The sequence below is a fragment of the Zalophus californianus genome, chromosome 2 (assembly GCF_009762305.2).
Source record: "Zalophus californianus isolate mZalCal1 chromosome 2, mZalCal1.pri.v2, whole genome shotgun sequence".
NCBI lineage: Eukaryota > Metazoa > Chordata > Mammalia > Carnivora > Otariidae > Zalophus > Zalophus californianus.
This window is the reverse complement of record NC_045596.1, coordinates 156,934,570-156,957,441: the sequence shown is the minus strand read 5'-3', so window position 1 is coordinate 156,957,441 and position 22,872 is coordinate 156,934,570. Positions and strand designations below refer to the sequence as shown.

At 36.9% G+C, this 22,872-nt stretch overlaps 1 protein-coding gene across 3 annotated transcripts in view; it reads left to right on the top strand.

Moving 5' to 3' along the window:
- The window catches only part of ADAM28 (ADAM metallopeptidase domain 28), a 98,117-nt gene that overhangs the window by 25,194 nt on the left and 50,051 nt on the right, over window positions 1-22,872 (top strand). For all 3 annotated transcript variants that reach the window (XR_004819831.1, XM_035725631.1, XM_035725635.1), the window contains 4 exons: window positions 7,914-7,985; window positions 8,914-8,985; window positions 13,555-13,724; window positions 16,379-16,463. Coding sequence is in view for 2 of the 3 variants with exons in the window: in XM_035725631.1 (XP_035581524.1) it covers window positions 7,914-7,985; window positions 8,914-8,985; window positions 13,555-13,724; window positions 16,379-16,463 (399 nt within the window). In the remaining variant the exon portion in view is untranslated. The remainder of the gene's footprint in view (window positions 1-7,913; window positions 7,986-8,913; window positions 8,986-13,554; window positions 13,725-16,378; window positions 16,464-22,872) is intronic.

The window sequence follows — 22,872 nt, the reverse complement described above, 5'->3', positions numbered from 1 at the left end:
CCAGTGGCTAAGTGGGGGGTGGAATCCTCGCTGGGACAGTGTGGTCTCAGGAGCCTCGGAGTCACAGAAAGACCGGGGATGCCTGAGTGCGGCAGAGCTCCCAGCTATCGGAGCGGGAAAGCTGGCTGCAGAGACAGAGCCGAGGAGTGGGCTCTCAGCTCGGGGTTGCCATAAACCATGATCCACGGCACAGTTGGGCCACTGCTCCTCCAGCAGGGACTCAACAAGCGGCAGATCCAGGGAGATTCCCCTTCCTCCCCTGGGTGGAGCAACTTGATAGTGCACTGCAGGAACCTGCTGGGTTTGGAGACTCCAAACTGGGTCGTGTGCCAGAGATAGAAATGCTCAGTCACAGGCCAGGTGAGCAGGAGGGCAGCCAGAGACCGGGGAGATGGGAGTGATTGACTGCTATTCTCTGGGGCTCACTGAGGAGTGGGGCCCTGAGTTCTTGGCTCTTCTGGGGCAAAGATTGGGAGGCTGCCATTTTTGCTCTCATCCCCCAAAGCTGTGTGGAAAGCTTGCAGGCAACAAAAGCTCCCGAGAGCAAACCCAAGCATATTACTTAGCCCAGCCCCTGGCAAGGGCAGGGCAATTCTGCCCCCTGCAAAGATATTTGTGAGCTGCTGCGACAGGCCCCTCCCCCAGATCAGCAAGAACAGGCAGCCAAGACCAAGTTTACCCATCAATGAAAACGGCAGAACTCCAGTGCTAGGGGAATACTGCACATAGAATTCATGGCTTTTTCCCCATGATTCTTTAGTCTTTCAAAGTTAACTATTTTTTTAACTTTCTTTTTCTTTCTTTTTTTATTTGAATTTTTCTTTTTCCCTTTTTCAACCAACATCTTATTAATCTCTTTTTTAAAAATGTTTTTTATTTTTCATTTTTAAAGTCATATTCTATCCCTTCATAGTAGTTAAACATATCTTTGGTATATATATATATATATATATATATATATATATATATATATATATACGTTGTTCTCTCTTTAAAATTTTGGGATACAGTTTCTTCTAACACAACTAAATATACCCTCAATCTCTAGTCTCCTGCCTTATCACATTCTCTCCCCTTTTTTTTTAAATCCGCTTCTTTCTGTTTTCAACAAAATTCTTATACTATCAATTCCTATTATAAAATCTTTTATAATTTTCATCTTTACAGTCATATTCTATCCTTTCATCATATTTACCCTTATTTTTCTACATGTATAAGTTTTTCTTTCTTTAAAATTTTGGGAGGCACTTTCTTCGAACAGACCAATATACGCCCAAAATCCAGTGTGTGGCACTGATCGATTCACCAGCCTAATCATATTTGATCATATTCTTTTTTTTATCTTTTCTTTTTCTTTTTCTTTTTTCTTTTTTCTTTCTTCTTTCTTTCCCTTTCTTTTCCCCCGGTTTCAGGTCTCTTCTGATTTGTTTAGTGTACATTTTTCTGGGGTCATTGTTAAGCTGTTAGCATTTTGTTCTCTCATTGATCTATTCTCCTCTGGAAAAAAGACAGGACAGAAAAAATCACGTCAGAAAAAGAACAAGAGGCAGTACCGACTACTAGGGATCTAATCAATAGAGACATTAGTAAGATGTTGGAACTAGAGTTCAGAATGATGACTTAAAGATACTAGCTGGGCTTGAAAAAACCATGGAAGATATTAGAGATACCCTTTCTGGGGAAATAAAATAACTAAAATCTAACCAAGTGGAAATCAAAAAGGCTATTAATGAGGTGTAATCAAAAATTGAGGCTCTAACTGCTAGGATAAATGAGGCAGAAGAGAGAATCAGTGATATAGAAGACCAAATGATGGAAAATAAAGAAGCTGAGAAAAAGAGCTCAGATAAACTGAGATAAAGATCCAGAGATAAACAACTACTGGATCATGAAGGCAGAATTCGAAGATAAGTGATACCATAAGACAAAAAAATATTAAAATAATTGGGATCCCAGAAGAAGAAGAAAGAGAGAGAGGGGCAGAAGGTATATTGGAGCAAATTATAGCAGAGAACTTCCCTAATTTGGGGGAGGAAACAGGCATCAAAATCCACGAGGCACAGAGAAACCCCTCAAAAACAATAAAAATATGTGAACACCTTGACATCTAATAGTAAAACTCAAGAGTCTCAGAGACAAAGAGAAAATCCTGAAAGCAGTTCGAGACAAGAGATCTGTAACCTACAATGGTAGAAAGATTACATTGGCAGCAGACCTATCCACAGAGACGTGGCAGGCCAAAAGGACTGGCATGATATATTCAGAGCACTAAATGGGAAAAATATGCAGCCAAGAATACTATATCCAGCTAGGCTGTCATTGAAAATAGAAGGAGAGATAAAAACTTCTGGGAAAAACAAAAACTAAAGGAATTTGCAAACACGAAACCGGCCCTACAAGAAATATTGAAAGGGGTCCTCTAAGCAAAGAGAGAGCCTAAAGGTAACATAGACCAGAAAGGAACACAGACAATAGACAGTAACAGTCACCTTACAAGCAAAACAGTGGCACTAAATTCATATCTTTCAATAGTTACCCTGAATGTAAATGGGCTAAATGCCCCAATCAAAAGACACAGGCTATCAGATTGGATTAAAAAACAAGACCCATCAATATGCTGTCTGCAAGAGTCTCATTTTAGACCCAAAGACACCCCAGATTGAAAGTGAGGGGGTGGAAAACCATTTTTCATGCTAATGGAAACCAAAAGAAAGCTGGAGTGGCAATCCTTATATCAGACAACTTAGATTTTAAACCAAAGACTATAATAGATGAGGAAGGACACTATATCCTACTTAAAGGGTCTATCCAACAAGAAGATCTAACAACTGTAAATATCTATGCCCCTAACATGGGAGCAGCCAATTATATAAGCCAATTAATAACAAAACCAAAGAAACACATTGACAACAATACAATAATAGGAGGGGACTTTAACACCCCCCTGACCGAAATGGACAGATCATCTAAGCAAAAGATTAACAAGGAAATAAAGACTTTAAATGACACACTGGACCAAATGGACTTCACAGATCTATTCAGAACATTCCATCCCAAAGTAACAGGATACACATTCTTCTTGAGTGTCCATGGAACATTCTCCTGAATAGATCACATCCTAGGTCACAAATCAGGTCTCAACTGATACCAAAAGATTGGGATTATTCCCTGCATATTTTCAGACGACAATGCTTTGATAATAGAACTCAATCACAAGAGGAAAGTCAGAAAGAACTCAAATACATGGAGGCTAAAGAGCATCTTACTAAAGAATGAATGGGTCAACCAGGAAATTAAAGAAGAATTAAAAAAATTCATGGAAACAAATGAAAATGAATACACAACTGTTCAAAATCTTTAGGACAGCAAAGGCAGTCCCTAAGACGAAAGTATATAGCAATACAAGCCTTTCTCAAGAAACAAGAAACGTCTCAAATACACAACCTAACCCTACACCTAAAGGAGCTGGAGAAAGAACAGCAAATAAAGCCTAAAACCAGCAGGAGAAGAGAAATAATAAAGACCAGAGCAGAAATCAATGAAATAGAAACCAAAAGAACAGAGGAACAGATCAATAAAACTAGGAGCTTGTTCTTTGAAAGAATTAGTAAGATTGATAAACCCCTGGCCAGACAAATCAAAAAGAAAAGAGAAAGGACCCGAATAAATAAAATCATGAATGAAAGAGGAGAGATCACAACCAACACCAAAGAAACATAAACAATTATAAGAACATATTATGAGCAACTATATGCCAGCAAATTAGATAATCTGGAAGAAATGGATGCATTACTTGAGATGTATAAACTACCAAAACTGGACCAGGACGAAATGGAAAACCTGAACAGACTTAGAACCACTAAAGAAATTGAAGCAGTAATCAAAATCTCCCAACTAACAAAAGCCCAGGGACCAATGCCTTCCCAGGGGAATTTTACCAAACATTTAAAGAAGAATTAATACCTATTCTTCTGAAACTGTTCTAAAAAATAGAAATGGAAGGAAAACTTCCAAACTCGTTTTATGAGGCCACCATTACCTTGATCCCAAAACCAGACAAGGCCCCATTCAAAAGGAAAATTGCTGACCAATATCCTTGATGAACATGGATGCACATATTCTCACCAAAATACTAGCCAGTAGGATCCAACAGTACATTAAAAGGATTCTTCACCATGACCAAGTGGGAGTTATCCCTGGGTTGCAAGTTTGGTTCAACATCTGCAAATCAATCAATGTGATGCAATACATTAATAAAAGAAAGAACAAGAAACATATGATCCTCTCCATAGATGCAGAAAAAGCATTTGACCCAGTACAGCATCCTTTCTTGATCAAAACTCTTCAGAGTATAGGCATAGAGGGTACATACCTCAATATCATAAAAGCCATCTATGAAAAGCCCACAGCGAATATCATTCTCAAAGGGGAAAAACTGAGAGCTTTCCCCTTAAGGTCAGGAACACATAAAGGATGTCCACTATCACCACTGCTATTAAACATAGTATTAGAAGTCCTAGCCACAGCAATCAGACAACAAAAAGAAATCAAAGGCATCCAAATCAGCAAAGAAGAAGTCAAACTCTCCTCTTTGCAGATGATATGATACTTTATGTGGAAAACCCAAAAGACTCCACCCCAAAACTGCTAGAACTCATAGACGAATTCAGTCAAGAGGCAAGATATAAAATCAATGCACAGAAATCAATGGCATTCCTATACACCAACAACAAGACAGAAGAAAGAGAAATGAAGGAGTCGATCCCATTTACAATTGCACCCAAAACCATAAGATACCTAGGAATAAATCTAACGAAAGAGGCAAAAGATCTGTACTCAGAAAACTATAAAATACTCATGAAAGAAATGGAGGAAGACACAAAGAAATGGAAAAGCATTCCATGCTCATGGATTGGAAGAAGAAATATTGTGAAGATGTCAATGCTACCTAGAGCAATCTACACATTCAAAGCAATCCTTATCAAAATACCATCCACCTTTTTCAAAGAAATGGAACAAATAATCCTAAAATTTGTATGGAATGAGAAAAGACCCCGAATAGCCAGAGGAATGTTGAAAAAGAAAAGTAAACCTGGTGACATCACAATTCCAGACTTCCAGCTCTATTATAAAGCTGTCATCATCAAGACAGTATGGTACTGGCACAAAAACAGACACATAGATCAATGGAACAGAATGGGGAGCCCAGAAATGGACCCTCAACTCTATGGTCAACTCATTTTGAAAAAGTAAGGAAGAATGTCCAATGGCAAAAAGACAGTCTCTTCAACAAATGGTGTTGGGAAAATTGGACAGGCACATGCAGAAGAATGAAACTGGACCATTTCCTTACACTACACACAAAAATAGACTCCAAATGGTTGAAAGACCTAAATGTGAGACAGGACTCCATCAAAATCCTAGAGGAGAACACAGGCAGCAACCTCTTCGACCTCAGCCGCAGCAACTTCTTCCTAGAAACATCACCAAAGGCAAGGGAAGCAAGGGCAAAAATGAACTATTGGGACTTCATCAAGATAAGAAGCTTTTGCACAGCAAAAGAAACAGTCAATAAAACCAAAAGACAACCGACAGAATGGGAGAAGATATTTGCAAATGACATATCAGATAAAGGGCTAGTATCCAAAATCTATAAAGAATTTATCAAACTCAACACCCAAGGAGCAAATGATCCAATCAAGAAATGGGCAGAAGACATGAACAGACATTTTTCCAAAAAAGACATCCCTATGGTCAACAGACTCATGAAAAAGTGCTCAACATCGCTTGGCATCAGGGAAATCCAAATCAAAACCTCAATGTGATGCCACTTCACGTCAGTCAGAATGGCTAAAATTAACAAGTCAGGAAATGACAGATGTTGGCTGAGATGTGGAGAAAGGGGAACCCTCCTACACTGTTGGTGGGAATGGAAGCTGGTGCAGCCACTCTGTAAAACAGTATGGAGGTTCCTCAAAAATTTGAAAATAGATCTACCATACGACCTAGCCTTTGCACTACTGGGTATTTACCCCAAAGATAACAAATGTAGGAATCTGAAGGGGTACGTGCACCCCAATGTTTATAGCAGCAATGTCCACAATAGCCAAACTGTGGAAAGAGCCAAGATGTCCATGGACAGATGAATGGATAAAGAAGAAGTGGTATTTATATACAATGGAATATTATGCAGCCATGAAAAGGAATGAAATCTTGCCATTTGCAACGACTTGGATGGAACTGAAGGGTATTTTGCTGAGCAAAATTAGTCAATCAGAGAAAGACATGTGTCATATGACCTCACTGATATGAGGAATTCTTAATCTCAGGATACAAAGTGAGTGTTTCAGGAGTGGTGGGGGGTGGGAGGGATGGGGTGGCTGGGTGATAGACACTGGGGAGGGTATGTGCTATGGTGAGCGCTGTGAATAGTGTAAGACTGATGAATCACAGACCTGTACCTCTGAAACAAATAATACATTATGTGCTAAAAAAAAAAAAAAAGAAGAAGAAAATAGCAGGAAGGGAAAAATGAAGCGGGGGAAATCAGAGGGGTAGACGAACCATGAGATACTAGGGACCTTGAGAAATAAACTGAGGGTTCTAGAGGGGAGGGGTTTGGGTGAATGGGTTAGCCTGGTGATGGGTATTAAAGAGGGCATGTACTGAATGGAGCACTGGGTGTTATACGCAAACAATGAATCATGGAACACTACATCAAAAACTAATGATGTAATGTATAGTGACTAATCATACATTACATAATAAGAAAAAAAAAAGACAACCACCTCTGGGGCCCCTGGGTGGCTCACTCTGTTAAGCATCGGACTCTTAGTTTTTATTTTTTATTTTTATTTTTTTTTTAAAGATTTTATTTATTTATTTGAGAGAGAGAGAGAATGAGATAGAGAGCATGAGAGGCAAGAGGTTCACAGGGAGAAGCAGACTCCCTGCTCAGCAGGGAGCCCGATGTGGGACTCGATCCCAGGACTCCAGGATCATGACCTGAGCCGAAGGCAGTCGATTAACCAACTGAGCCACCGAGGCGCCCCCGGACTCTTAGTTTTGGCTGAGGTTATGATCTCAGGTTCATGTGATCAAGCCCTGAGTTGGGCTCCATGCTCAGCATGGAGTCTGCTTGAGATTCTCTCTCTCCCTCTCTTTCTGACTGCCCCCACCACCACTCGTGCTCCCTTTCTCTTTCTCTCAAATAAATAAATAAAATGTTAAAAAAATACAAGTACTTCCAGAAATATAATAAACTTTGATAGTTTATTATTTAGTATGAATAATGTATCTGCTACTTTTCAATGGAACAAAGCACTATGAAATGTGTCTTTTGTTGTTGTTTGGTTTGGTTTGGTGGAATAAAAGGAAGCTTGGAATGTGGGAAAGAGATCCACCTCTGCTTGAGGAAAAGAGAGCCATGGTGAAGAGAGATAGGTGCCATGGGGGCTCTGGGCTTTGCACTGTTGCTAAGGAAGGGGGTGCTCACTGACAGAAGGATAAAAGGCTACTTATAGCCACCACCACCACCTCCAGCAACAACAACAACAAGAAAACACTAGGAGGATGATGAAGTCAGAGTTTCTCCATTTCAGGTCAGGATAGTGGAGAAAGCCCATTGTTCAAAAAATCTGAAAACTTTGGTTTTAGTTCCAGCACATGTGCAATCATTTAAATTCTGTCAAAATGGAGTCAGACTAGAATTTCACTCATGTCCCTTCTAGCTCTGATATTCTGAACCTCATCTATAGATAATTTTGCTTGGTTAGAGTTAAAATGGTAATGTTGTTTTCCCTTATTGCCAGATATCAACCAATCTTTTCTAAAATTACACATTTCAAATAAAAGAATGACTCTTGAGGAGAATGATGTTGTTTCAGTAATTTTCTTTTTTATATTTATTACAGAAATCCAAACACCAGAAGGGTCTGGAACATAAGAAATACATAGAATATTATTTGGTGCTGGATAATGGTGAGGTAATTATAACAAATAAATGTGTCTTTTAAAATCCCCTTCTACATGAATTTATTTTGGGAAATATAAAACATATGGATCAGTTTTGAAAAATCATGAATCTGAGCTATTCCTTTTTATGAATTGTTCTGATCCTAGGAAATTTGACATATAATTAGACTGATATGATTTTTCCTTCTCAGGAATGTGCACCTGATATGATATGCATAAAGTGAATTTTTTGCATTTTATCCTCTATTATTGTATCCAAACTTAGTTTCCAATTAAATTCCTTTGTCCTTTTTCTTTCATTAAGCAGTTAAATCACTGGTAAGTTAGAATTTATCCTCATCAGAGAGTGGTAAATGTACAAGACTGATGAATGGAATTTTCTGAAAAAAGCATTTTTTGGTAATATTCATTGTTTATATTATTTACAAGAATGCATTTTCAAATATTGGAAAACTAAGGTTCACATGTGTGATCTCAAAAGGGAAAGCTTTGCACTATGATAATATGATAAGTTAATTTCTTCAGGCCCTAAAGCTTGACCTCTCATTATACTACATTCATTTATCATTTATCATTCATATATATGAATAAGCTACTCCTTGCACCAGTTCTGCACAGCTTGTGAAACCATGGCATTTAAATGAGAATATATTTGGAGTAATTCCTTAGAACTTTACACTGAGCTACTACTTTAGGGGTAAAACATCATCTCTACTCCAAAAGTACTTCAATTTAGCTAAAGAAATAAGGGAGCATTTTGCTTCTATCTTTTAACTGTTAACTTTTATAACTGATTATTAATTATAACCACTGATAAGCAAAATCAACTGAAGTTACCTTTTTATTTTTTTTACCTTCCAATTATATTCATTTCTGTCAGTACCCATATTTTGTCATGGTTGGTTTTTGTTTGTGTGTTTTGTTTTGTTTTTTTTCCAGTTTAAAAAGTACAATCAAGATCCAGAGGAAATAAGAAAGAGGGTGTTTGAAATGGCCAATTATGTCAACATGGTATGGTATACTTCAAGTGCAATTTTAACAATTTGTGAGGCAGTGTCATTGGGTGTATCTATGAATGCTCATGAAGCGAGGAAAGAGAGACAATACTCCTAAGATTAATACTGCTGATTGGTTCTTGAAATTTTGCTACTTAATTGAATATTAATATTACATGATAGAGATGTTTCTTACCTACTTGCCACACAACTCTCAGGCTGATGAAGGTATAAGAAATGGTTTTGTTTGAATTGGTTGTTTTGTTTTGTTTTTCTAAAGCCTGGGGAGATAGCACTGACCAGCAAATCCCAACAGAAAGCCCATCTATGGGAGAACATGGGAAAACAAACAAAATCAGCCAAACTCTGGCACAGTACTATCTTTCAATACATCATTTCATTGAATCTTCAAAACAGCTCTGCGATATTCCTAAACCTAATTTATAGCTAAAGAATTAAATTCTGGGAAGCAAAGTAACTTGCCTAAAATCACAAAGTCAGGAAATGGTAGAGATAAGATTTGAACTTGGATTGGTTGGATTTCAAAGTCCATTTCAATTGGAACGATGTTGATTTCAAAATCCATTTCAATTGGAAAAATTAGATGATTTTGTCATCTAATTAACAAAATCTTTTAAAAATGATTTCTGTATCCCTTCTATTTAAATCTAATTGTTAGTGTCTTGTTCGTTGAACATACAGTTAGTCTGCCTACTTACATGAGTGAGTCACTTTGTGGTAGCCTGCAAGTCCTCTAAGGATAGAGAGAAAATGAAGGTGGATTTAATGACCAATATCATCCCTATCTCATCTTCTCACCACAAAGATCATTCTGACTCCTCTTAAAGAACCCCAAGAACTGGCCATATTTATTGAACATCTTTGTGACAGGAACTTTTCTAGGTGACAGAAATAAAGTGAGGAACAAAACTGACAAATATCCCTTCAAGGAGTTTACATTCTTGTTCAAGATGAACATAAACACACCAAATAAAGAGAATATAGGATGGTGATTATAAGTGGTCTAAAAAAATAAAGCAGCTTAAAAATAAAGAGATAGGTTCATCTTGGGTGCTGTGTTAAATAAGAAAGTTCAAGTCCAAAGTGTCCAAGGTGACATTTGAGTTAAGGAAAGGAACGGAGATAAGAGTCTGACTCTAGGGGAGGTTGTGCAAGGCAGAGTGAGGTTCTGAGGACAGAACCTAGATTGTCATACTTGAGGAACAGTGGGAAGGCCATTGTGGATGGCATGCAGTAAGCCGGGGCAAGGGTGGGAGCAAATGACATCTGACAGGTAGCAGTGGTCGGAATCTGCAGCTCCTGGTAGGCCTGTGTAAGGACTTTGTTATTTTTCACAAGCAAGGAAGACATTGGAGAGCCTGAGCTGAGGTGTAACATGTTCAGATGTGTATTCTTAAAAGGTTATCTTGGCCATTATATTGGAAATAAACTGAAGGAAAGCAATTGGCAGAAGGTAGGGGAATTATTCCCTAACTCAGGGCAAGAAATGATGGTGGCTTGAGAAAAAGCAGTGGTATTGGATCTAATGAGAATAGCTGATCTCTGGATAGAGTACACAGGGTAGATGAGGTAGATGAGAGATAAGTATAAGAAAAGGAAGAGAGTCAAGTGACATCAAGGATTTGAACCTGAGCAACTTTAAGGATGGGTAACATGGTGGGGGATAGTGACTCAGAGGAAAGATGAGGATTTCCATTTGGAACACATTTGCTTTGAGATATCTTTTTGTATAAAGATTTCCAGGTGCACATCATTATGTTGTATACCTAAAACTAATATAATGTTATATGTCAATTATATCTCAACAAAAATATTATTGTTCTTAGTGGGGGTGGCAATGGCAGTGGATTGCTAATTTTTATTAAAAGTGTTCTATGACTATAATTTTTTCAAATGTGTACATGTTTCATTTATACATCTATACATTTTTATATTTAAGAAATGAAAAATTAGAGACTTTACATTTCAAAAATCAGAGAAATAATACTAGGAAATTTCCCTGAGATGAGGGGTAGACATGTCCATATTGACAATGCCCTCCACATGTCCAGCACCTAGTAACATGTGTCAGATTATATCATTGTGAACTTTTGGATCATTAAAGATTAAAGAGAAGATTCATGGATGCAAAAAAAAAAAAAAAGATTTCCAGGTGAAAATGCTAGATATACAAGATTGCTTGGAGTTCAGGGGTTAGGTCTGGGTAGAGATATAAATCCATGTCTTTAACACATACAGATGGCATATGACATGGATCAGCAAACTGTAGCTTGTGGGACAGATTTGGCCTGCTGCCTTTTTAAAAGTAGTTTTAATGAAACATAGCTACACCCAAGAGTGCCAGTGGTGGTGAGTAGTTACCACAGAGACCACGCAGCCTCAAAGTCTGAAGCATTTTCTGTGGACCTTTACAGAATAAGCTTACCAATCCTGGTATAAGAGAACCAAAGGAGTGGGCATAGATAAGTAGAAAAAAGACTGAGAACAGGTCCTTGAAGTTCTTCTTTGAGGAGAAATCAAAGTGCAGGAGAAAATGACAGAGACCAATAAAGAGTAGACAATGAGCTTTGAGAAAAATCGGGGGATAGTGTTGTTCTGGAAGCTACTTGAAACAAAAATCTATCAAAGGAAGAAATGATCAATGATGTTAGATGCTTCTGAGGACTGAGGATTGGCCATTGGATTTAACAAAGTAGAAGTTATTAGTCACCTGATGCATGATGCAAGTTTCTGTAGAGTGTAAGAGTACAAGCATGATTAGAGTGAGTCCAATGAGAATAGGAAGTAGAATTAGAGACAACAGATACAGAAAATTCTCTTCAGAAGTTTTGCTATAAATGGAAGCAGAGAAATGGAAATAAGTGAAAGGGAGAGGGGTCATAAAAATTGTCCCCCAACCATGATGGGTCATCCTTTTTATGCTGATGGGAATGATTCTGTGGAAGGCTAAGCATAGAATTGCAAGGACGATGGAAGAATTGCCAGAATAATCTCCTTGACCTGGGAAGAGGTCGGAAATCTAGTGCATGAGTGGAGAAGTTGGCCTTAGGCATGCAGCATTCATTCATATAGTAAAGAAGGGGAGGTATATGTTGTTTGAAGTAAGCCAGTAGGCAGACAGTGGTGGGAGCTTGTGGATATTCTCTTCTGGTTGCTTCTATACTCTGAGTGAGTTTGGAAGCAGGGGCATCTGCTCAAAGTGAGGTTTTAATAGAAAGTGTCACAATTTCTAAAAGAGAAGAGTGAGCATGGAAAAAATGTGCAGAAGCCTCTGGGAGTAAATGGATTTTGGAAATGCAGCAGGTTTGCTGAGACTGGTAAAGACCACTTGAGGTTAGTAGTCATGGCTTCCAAGTGAAACCAGTCAGCATAGTGTGCTCTCTCCTTTGTTCTGGGGCATGGTGCATGAGAGTCATAGGGAGGAATTGTTTTAACCAGGATTGAAGTTTAGTCAGGTGGGTCAAATAAAGAAAGAACGGAAGAGGGAAGTTGAGGGAATCATCAAGGGGAGGGTTTTAATCTAGTTAGATTCTGACTTCTTTTGATGATAATTGCATTCCTCAATGCTTTTATTGTTTTCCAAACTACTTAAACAGTTCCTTCAGGTTTCTCAGCAAGAAGTTGCCCCATGAGAAAACCTGTCACTGTGCAGGTTTTTTCCCAGCGTTATTGCGATATAATTGGCATATAACATTGTGTGAATTTAAGGGGTCCAGTGTGTTGATTTGATATACTTACTTGCAAAATGATTTCTGCCATGTTAGCTAACACCTCCATTGCATCACATAGTTGCTGTTGCTTTTTTGTGGTGAGAACATTTAAAAATTATTCTCACCAATCTTAAAGTAATTAAGACAGTATTTTTACTGTCACTACCAAGCTATATATTAGATCCCCAGAACTCATTCATTTAATAACTGGAAGTTTATCTGACCAACACTGTGCAGTTTTGTGAACTATAGCAGCAATTTAAACTTTTGTTTTTAGAGTAAACATACTCTCTTATAAGATTAATTCATTATTTCTAAAGATTATCCTATGTGCATTATAGATTATTTGGTTCAGTCCAGTTTTAAGAATTAGAGGACCACTTACTTTATTGTGACTCACAGATGCAGGACTTTTTCATATAGCATGTTCCTTTCCCAGTGTCCAAACCAGTACTGGATCAACCTTGCTAATTCTGAAATGTTATTACTCTGAGAACATTGCAAAGCATTTGAATAAATACACTTAAGTTGAAGTCATAGTAATGAACTACTAACAGAAAATTATAATGTTTCTTGAGGTTGCAAGCAAGAGAAGTTTGTTTCAATAGGAACTTTTCTCCAAAAAAAAAAAAAAGGAGTTTTCACAGTGAATTATCTAAGGGTGTCTGCCTTGCCTAAACAGGGATGCTAGCTAGCATCTGTGAAAAGAGGTAGTAACTTCCATTTCACAAGTATGTTTGGAAAGTTTTTACAGTGCTGCTATTAATAAGTTCAAAAATCTACAGTACATTGAAAATATTGAAAGATAATATCACCATTATGTAGCTCCTTTGACATGTATTCTCTTTGGACAGCTTTACAAAAAGCTCAATACTCATGTGGCCTTAGTTGGTGTGGAAATCTGGAATGATGAGGATAAAATAAAGATAACCCCAAATGCAAGCTTCACCTTGGAAAATTTTTCTAAATGGAGGGGAAGTGTCCTCCTCCGAAGAAAACATCATGATATCGCTCAGTTAATCACGTATGTATAAATTTTCCCTTTGTATGTTAAATGGTATTTAGCATAGAAACTTTCCAAAGCCTTGGCAAGGCAAGTGGTATCTCAGGGGATAGGGTAAGAGGAAGTGGCTTATGCAATGGGGTTGAAAATTTTAAAAAGTACTCATTTGAATATCATGGTGAATATGCTCTTACCTTTGTTACAAGTATTTCTTTTTCTTTCATTTTTAAAGAAAAGCTAACAGTTTAACAATGATTCATCAGAATTTTGTCTGTTTTGATTAGGTATACAGAAAGGAAAGATGGGTTTAGAAAATGGCAAGAGAAATTTCGATTCAATGTTTTAAAAGACCTGATTAGCTTTAAGCACTAGTCAGGACAAACTTCTAGGATTGAAAGAAAATTGCATATTATATTCTAATCCCAAACCTCTACCATCCTGCTGAAATGACTAATTAAAAAAAAAAAAAACAGGAAGTAAATCTGGTGACTATAAATTAGATAAGACTGCTGAGCATATGCCTCAAAAGAAATCAAGAAAATTCTGCTGGATAGTTTGCAGCTGGAATCAGATAGAAGGAAGCAGCAAGAAGTGACTTCAAATTATTCAAGTTTTACTTCCTAAGAAAACAGGAGTTATAGGAAATAAGAATTAATTAATATTCTGTGTAGTTATCTACTACACATAACATATCAGCCCACAACTTCCTGACTTAAAGTAAATCTTCTTAAGTGTCTGGTTCCTTGCCTGGTATGGCTGGAGCATGGGTGCTGGGTTGGTCATCTCTGCATAAACAGCTTTCATGTGGCTAACTAGGACTGCCTCCAGCATGGCAGTCTCAGGGTTCTGGAGATCTTGCAAGGTGACTAGTTTTCCCCCAGAAGAAGCATTCTAAGAGGACCAAAAGAAAGCTTCAAGACTTCCATGACTGAAGCTTAGAAATTGCTCAGTGTCTACTAGGTATTTATCCAAAGGATACAAAAATAATGATTCAGTGGGGCACCTGTACCCCAGTGTTTATAGCAGCAGTGTCCACAATAGCCAAAATATGGAAAGAGCCCAGATGTCCATTGACAGATGAATGGATAAAGAAGATGTGATATATATATATATACACACACACACACACACACACACACAATGGAATATTACTCAGCCATCGAAAAGAAAGAAATCTTGCCTTTTGCAACTATGTGGATGGAACTAAAGTGTATTATGCTAAGTGAAATAAGTCAGTCGAGAAAGACAAATACCATATGATTTCACTCATATGTGGAGTTTAAGAAACAAAATAGATGAACATAGGGGAAGGGAAACAGAAGTAAAATAAGATGAAAACAGAGAGGGAGGCAAACAATAAGAGACTATAGGGAACAAACTTAGGGTTGCTGGAGGGGAGGTAGATGGGGGGATGGGACAATTGGGTGATGGGCATTAAAGAGGGCACAAAACGGCAATCCAATATCAAGAGCAGATTTCCTGACTAGACTAGAATAAACAAGATAAAAGTACTAAAAAGATATGATGGAAGGAAATAACTGTCCTTTCACTTGTAAACTGAAAGTCATAGCCTTTAACTTACAAATTAACAAAAGGTATATATCTATACCTGGCATAACCAGGTAAGAACCTTGTGGTACAGCTATACCCCACCCACTGAAAACAGGAACCAAAATAGCTAACTCCATAATGGGAGAAGATTTTATTTATTATAAATAAGCTGGTAGTGAATATTAAACCCACACAAATGCAGACTTAAGTAATTTTATAATGTAATTTTTAAAGAGGATATAAATGCCATGAATCTTTAAAATATGTATAATGCAAAATACCATTTCAAAATAACAGATATCTGAAAACTTTCCAAAGGAAATGTAAAGTGGGAACAAGTTCTCTAATTTTCCTTATTTTGCATGGCAAAATTAATACTCTCCATTTTTGAGGATGAAAACTGGGAAAATATAAGTTCGACTATTTATGTAAATACATCTACTAAAGGAATTTTTAAAATAATGCATTCTTTGCAAATTACTAAAGACAAACCAGGACTAGGATCTTGAACAAATAGCAGAATAATAACAAAGGCAGCACATGAAATCCCACTACAAACTGAAAGAAAAACAAAATGAACAAAACTAAAATAAAATTATGAAAGACCAAACCAATTGTCTATGCAAATAAATGCAAGTGGTTCTGATTCTTTTTCAGTAACAAATATTTCAATAGCATAAGTGCTTCAGTAACACAAATATGTTCAGAATGGGCCCAAATTCCAAATCCCACTATAGCTAAAACAGTGCTAAAAGAGAACAAAGGTAAATGGATATAAAAATATATGAGACAAAAATATAAATTAAAACAAAGCATGTGTGATAATACTAATATACAAATAAGATATGTATATATACATATATTATAATAAATAAATAATAAAATATATTTAATATTTTATATATATAATATTCAAAAGGTGATTATGTCCAGGTGCTTATATTTAGGTGCTATGACAACCATTGTATATAAAAAAAAGCCTAATTCAATTTCAAAAACTGAAGGAAATATTTAAGTTATTCACAATGTGAGTTTCTCTATTAACCGTTTAGAGTTCTGGATTGTCTATAGGACATATAGTTGAGAGTCATAAATTGTTATATCATTTTTTTTCTTTCTTGCAGAGCAACAAAACTTTCTGGAACAACCGTGGGCCTTGCTTTCATGTCTACAATGTGCTCTCCTTATCATTCTGTTGGCATAGTTCAGGTTTGTTTGAAGATAAATAGTTGGTTCTACAATTCAAGTGTGTCAAATGCTCTTTTTTCTGAATCATGTAGTTTTTTGTTGTTGTTATTGTTGTTGATATGGTAAATAACATGGATTGAATTTCAAACCTTGAAACAGTCTTGCATATCCAGTATAAACCCAGCATGGTCATAATGCATTATCTTTCTTATATCTTGCTGGATTCAACAAGCTAACATATCTTGAGGATTTCTATATTCTATATAATCATGAGGGATATTAGTCTGTAGTTGTCTTTTCCTGTTACCTGTTTTTCAAGTTTTGTTATTAGGGTAAATCTGGTCACATAAAATGATATATTCCCAACTCTTCCATTTTCTGGAATGTCTTAGCAGAATTGGCATTACTACTTCCTAAAATATTTGGTACAATTCATCAGTAAAACCATATGGGTCTGGCATTGTCCTTATGGAAAGGTTTTTAACTACAAATGCAATTTCTTCCATAGATACAGGACTATTCAGGTTATTTATCTTTTCTTGAATAACCTTGGCCATTTGGATCTTTAAGGAAAGTGTCCATTTCATTTAAGTTGGCATAAATTTGTTGATGATATTCTTATAATATCCTTTTTTTATATCTGTAGTGATGTCCTCTCTCATTCATGATATTAGTAATTTATGTCTTTTTCTCATGGTCAGTCTCACTAAGAGTTTATTAATTTTATTCATTTCTAAGAAACTGCTTTTGTTTTATTGATGCTCTGTGGTTTTCCTTCTTTCAGTTTCATTGATTTCTGCTCTTCTCTTGATTATTGAATTTCTTTTGCTTTCTCTGCACTTAATTTGTTCTTTTTTTTTTCCTATTACTTAAGGGAGAATTTTAGATCATTCATTTGAGACTTCTTCTTTTCAAATGTAAACATTTAAAGCATAAATTTCCTGCCATGCACTGCTTTAGCTGAACCCATCATATTTAGATATGTGTGTTTTCATTCAGTTAAAAATATTTTCTAATTTCTTTTTTGATCTCCTTTTTGATTCATGTATTATTTAGGAGTGTACTGTAATAATTTCCATTATGTTTTTTTTTAGTTTCATGTTGTTATGATCTGCTTATTCATTTGCTAGGGCTGCCATAACAAAATACCCCAGAGTGCATGGCTTAAACAACAGAAATGTATTTTCTCAGAGTTTTGGAGGTTAAAAATCCAAGATCCAGGTGTTGGTAGGTTTGGTTTCTCCTGAGGTCTCCCCCGTTGGCTTGCAGATGGCCACCTTCTTGCTGTGTCCTCACATGGCTTTTCCTCTGTGCACACATCCCTTCCTCTTTAGCCCTGTTGTATTAGGGCCCCAGGATCATAGTCTCATTTAATTTTAATTATCTCCTCAGAAGCCCTATCTCCAAATACAGTCACATTGGTGGTTAAGGCTTCAACATATGAATTGGAATGTGTGTGTGGGTGGGCACAATTCAGTCCATAATAGTCTAGGAACATAATTAGTAGAATTTCGATATTTTAAAACTTTTTGAGGTTTGTTCTTGGTCAGTACCGCATATGCACTTGAAAAAGAATACCTTCTGCTGTTATTGGATGGAACATTCTGTAATTGTCAGTCATGTCAAGTTAACTTATAGTGTTGTTCAGTTCTTTTGAATCATTGATGTAGAGAGAGTAGTTAAGTATCCAAGTATAATTGTAGATTTGTCTGTTCTTTCAAATCTATAAATTTTCACTTCATGTATTTTGAAGCTCTGTTGTTAAACAAATACACAAATAGAGTTGTCATGTCTTTTTAGAGAATTAATCCATTTATTATTTCATGTTCCTCTTTTTTCCTGAAATATTCCTGTTATGAAGTCTACCTTGTCTGTTATCATTATAGTTACTCTGACATCTTGTGGCTAAAGTTTGCTTGATACAACCTTTTCCTTACTTGTATTTTTAGCATATATTTTTCTCTGCATTTAAAGGTTTCTTGTAGACAGTATATACTTGGCTTTTACTTTTTATCTAATCTGACAATCTCTGTCTTTTATTTGGTGTATTTAAATCATTTATATGTAATATAATTTTTGATATTGTTGAACTAAAATCTTACATTTTGCTAGATCTTTGCTATTCCTTCTATTCTATATTTTTCTACCCTCTTTAGGATTGAGGATTTTTGAAAATAATTTCATTTATTTTCATTATTAGCTTTTCATTTTTATCTCTCTTTATTTTTAATGGTTGTCTTTGTTTATTATATACCTCCGCTTGTCTGTTTTTACCTTGAAATACTCTTGTCCTCAGTGTGCCTGGGTGGTGCCGTCAGTTAAGCATCAGACACCTGGTTTCACCTCAGGCCGTGATCTAAGGGTTGTGAGATCGATCTCCACGTTGGGCTCCATGCTCAGCATGGAGTCTGCTTAAGACTCTCTCCCTCTGCCCCTCCTCCCTGCACACTCTCTCTCTCTAAAAAAATAAATAAAATCTTAAAAAAAAGAAGAAATATTCTTCAGCTGCTTCACAGGTAGTATAAGGATATTATAGGAGTATACCTCTAATTACTCCCTTCCATTTTTTGTGCTATTGTTATCATATGCTTAACTTTACATACATTAAAAATACACAACATATTGTTACTAATTTTTCTTAGTCTTTCTCAGTGCAATTTAAAATAAGAAAAAAATAATATTATGCTTACCTTATCTTTACCTACACTCACCTTTATCACATTCCCAACACTCTCCATTACTTTTCTTTAACACTCTCCGTTTCTTTTTTTTACCTTTTTTATTTTTTTAATTTTATTTTATTATGTTATGTTAATCACCATACATTACATCATTAGTTTTTGATGACTGTTCCATGATTCATTGTTTGCATATAACCCCAGTGCTCCATTTAATACATGCTCTGTTTAATACCCATCACCAGGCTAACACATTGCCCCACCTCTCTCCCCTTTAGAATCCTCAGTTTGTTTCTCAGAGTCCATAGTCTCTCATGCTACATCTCCCCATCAGGTTTCCCCCCCCTTCATTTTTCCCTTCCTACTGTCTTTTTTTTTTTTTAACATATAATGTATTATTGGTTTCAGAGGCACAGGTATGTGATTCATCAGTCTTACACAATTCACAGTGCTAACCATAGCACATACCCTCCCCAATGTCTATCACTCAGCCACCCCATCCCTCCCAACACAACCACTCCAGCAACCCTAAGTTTTTTTTCCTGAGATTAAGAATTCCTCATATCAGTGAGGTCATATGATACATGTCTTTTTCTGATTGACTTATTTCGCTTAGCATAGTACCCTCTAGTTCCATCTATGTTGTTGCAAATGGCAAGATTTCCAGGTTTTTTTTCTGAAGGCTGCATAATATTCCATTGTATATATACCACATCTTATTTATCCATTCATCTGTTGATGGACATCGTGGCTCTTTCCATAGTTTGGCTGTTGTGGACATTGCTGCTATAAACATCGGGGTACACATACCCCTTCGGATCCCTACATTTGTATCTTTGGGGTAAATACCCAGTAGTGCAATGGCTAGGTTGTATGGTAGCTCTACTTTCAACTTTTTGAGGAACCTCCATACTGCTTTCCAGAGTGGCTGTACCAGCTTGCATTCCCACCAGCAGTGTAGGAGAGTTCCCCTTTCTCCACATCCTTGCCAACATTTGTCATTTCCTGGCTTGTTAATTTTAGCCATTCTGACTGCTGTGAGGTGGAATCTCATCGATGTTTTGATTTGGATTTCCCTGATGCAGAGGGATGTTGAGCACTTTTTCATGTGTCTGTTGTCCATTTGGATGTCTTCTTTGGAAAAATGTCTATTCATGTCGTCTGCCCATTTCTTGATTGGATTATTTGTTCTTTGGGGGTTGAGTTTGATAAGTTCTTTATAGATTTTGGATACTAGCCCTTTAAGTGATATGTCACTTGCAAATATCTCCTCCCATTCTATCTGTTGTCTTTTGGTTTTGTTGACTGTTTTCTTTGCTGTGCAAAAGCTTTTTATCTTGATGAAGTCCCAATAGTTAATTTTTGCCATTGCTTCCCTTGCCTTTGGTAATGTTTCTAGGAAGAAGTTGCTGCAGCTGAAGTCGAAGAGGTTGCTGCCTTGGTTCTCCTTTAGGATTTTGATGGACTCCTGTCTCACATCTAGGTCTTTCAACCATTTGGAGTCTATTTTTGTGTGTGGTGTAAGGAAATGGTCCAGTTTCATTCTTCTGCATGTGGCTGTCCAATTTTCCCAACACCATTTGTTGAAGAGACTGTCTTTTTGCCATTGGACATTCTTCCCTGCTTTGTCGAACATGAGTTGACCATAGAGTTGAGGGTCCATTTCTGGGCTCTCTCTTCTGTTCCATTGATCTATGTGTCTGTTTTTGTGCAGGTACCATACTGACTTGATGATGACAGCTTTGTAATAGTGCTTCAAGTCCGGAAATGTGATGCCACTGGCCTTGCTTTTCTTTTTCAACATTCATCTGGCTATTTGGGGTCTTTTCTGGTTCCATACAAATTTTAGGATTATTTGTTCCATTTCTTTGAAAAAAGTGGATGGTATTTCGATAGGGATTGCTTTGAATGTGTAGATTGCTCTAGGTAGCACGACATCTTCACAATATTTCTTCTTCCAATCCATGAGCATGGAACGTTTTTACATTTCTTTGTGTCTTCCTCAATTTCTTTCATGAGTATTCTATAGTTTTTTGAGTACAGATTCTTTGCCTCTTTGGTTAGATTTATTCCTAGGTATCTTATGGTTTTGGGTGCAATTGTAAATGGGATCTACTCCTTAATTTCTTTCTTCTGTCTCGTTGTGGGTATATAGGAATGCCACTGATTTCTGTGCATTGATTTTATATCCTGCCACTTGACTGAATTCCTCTGTGAGTTCTAGCAGTTTTGGGGTGGAGCCTTTTGGTTTTTCCACATAAAGTATCATATCATCTGCAAACAGTGAGAGTTTCACTTCTTTGCTGATTTGGATGCCTTTTATTTCTCTTTGTTGTCTGATTGCTATGGCTAGGACTTCTAATACTATATTGAATAGCAGTGGTGATAGTGGACATCCCTGCCTCATTCCTGACCTTAGGGGAAAAGCTCTCAGTTTTTTCCCCATTGAGAATGATATTTGCTGTGAGTTTTTCAGAGATGGCTTTTATGATATTGAGGTATGTACATTCTATCCCCATACTCTGAAGAGTTTTGATCAAGAACGGATGCTGTATTTTGTCAGATGCTTTTTCTGCATCTATTGAGAGGATCATATGGTTCTTGTTCTTTCTTTTATTAATGTATTGTCTCACATTGATTGATTTGCAGATGTTGAACTAAACTTGCAGCCCAGGGGTAAATCCCACTTGGTCGTGGTGAATAGTCCTTTTATTCTACTGTTGGATCCTATTGGCTACTATTTTGGTGAGAATTTTTCCATCCATTTTCATCAGGGATAATTGTCTGTAAATCTCCTTTTTGATGAGGTTTTTATCTGATTTTGAGATCAAGGTAATGCTGGCCTCACAAAATGAGTTTGGAAATTTTCCTTCCATTTCTATTTTTTGGAACAGTTTCAGAAGAATACGTATTAATTCTTCTTTAAAAGTTTGGTAGAAATCACCTGGGAAGCCATGTGGCCCTGGGCTCTTGTTTGTTGGGAGATTTTTGATGACTGCTTCAATTTGCTTAGTGGTTGTAGGTCTGTTCAGGTTTTCTATTTCTTCCTGGTTCCGTTTTGGTAGTTGATACATCTCTAGGAATGCACCCATTTCTTCCAGATTATCTAATTTGCTGGCATATAGTTGCTCATAATATGTTCTTATAATTGTTCGTGTTTCTTTGGTGTTGGTTGTGATCTCTTCTCTTTCATTTATGATTTTATGTATTTGGGGCCTTTCTCCTTTCTTTTTGATAAGTCTGGCCAGGGGTTTATCAATCTTACTATTCTTTCAAAGAACCAGCTCCTAGTTTTATTGATCTGTTCCTCAGTTCTTTTGGTTTCTATTTCATTGATTTCTGCTCTGATCTTTATTATATCTCTTCTCCTGCTGGGTTTAGGCTTTATTTGCTGTTCTCCAGCTCCCTTAGGTCTAGGGTTAGGTTGTGTATTTGAGACCTTTCTTGTTTCTTGAGAAAGGTTTGTATTGCTATATACTTTCCTCTTAGGACTGCCTTTGCTGCATCCCAAAGATTTTGAACAGTTGTGTTTTCATTTTCATTGGTTTCCATGAATTTTTTTTTTAAAGATTTATTTATTTATTCGACAGAGAGAGACAGTGAGAGAGGGAACACAAGCAGGGGGAGTGGGAGAGGGAGAAGCAGGCTTCCCACTGAGTAGGGAGCCTGATGCAGGGCTTGATCCCAGGACCCTAGGATAACGACCTGAGCCGAAGGCAGACGCTTAATGACTGAGCCACCCTGGCGCCCCT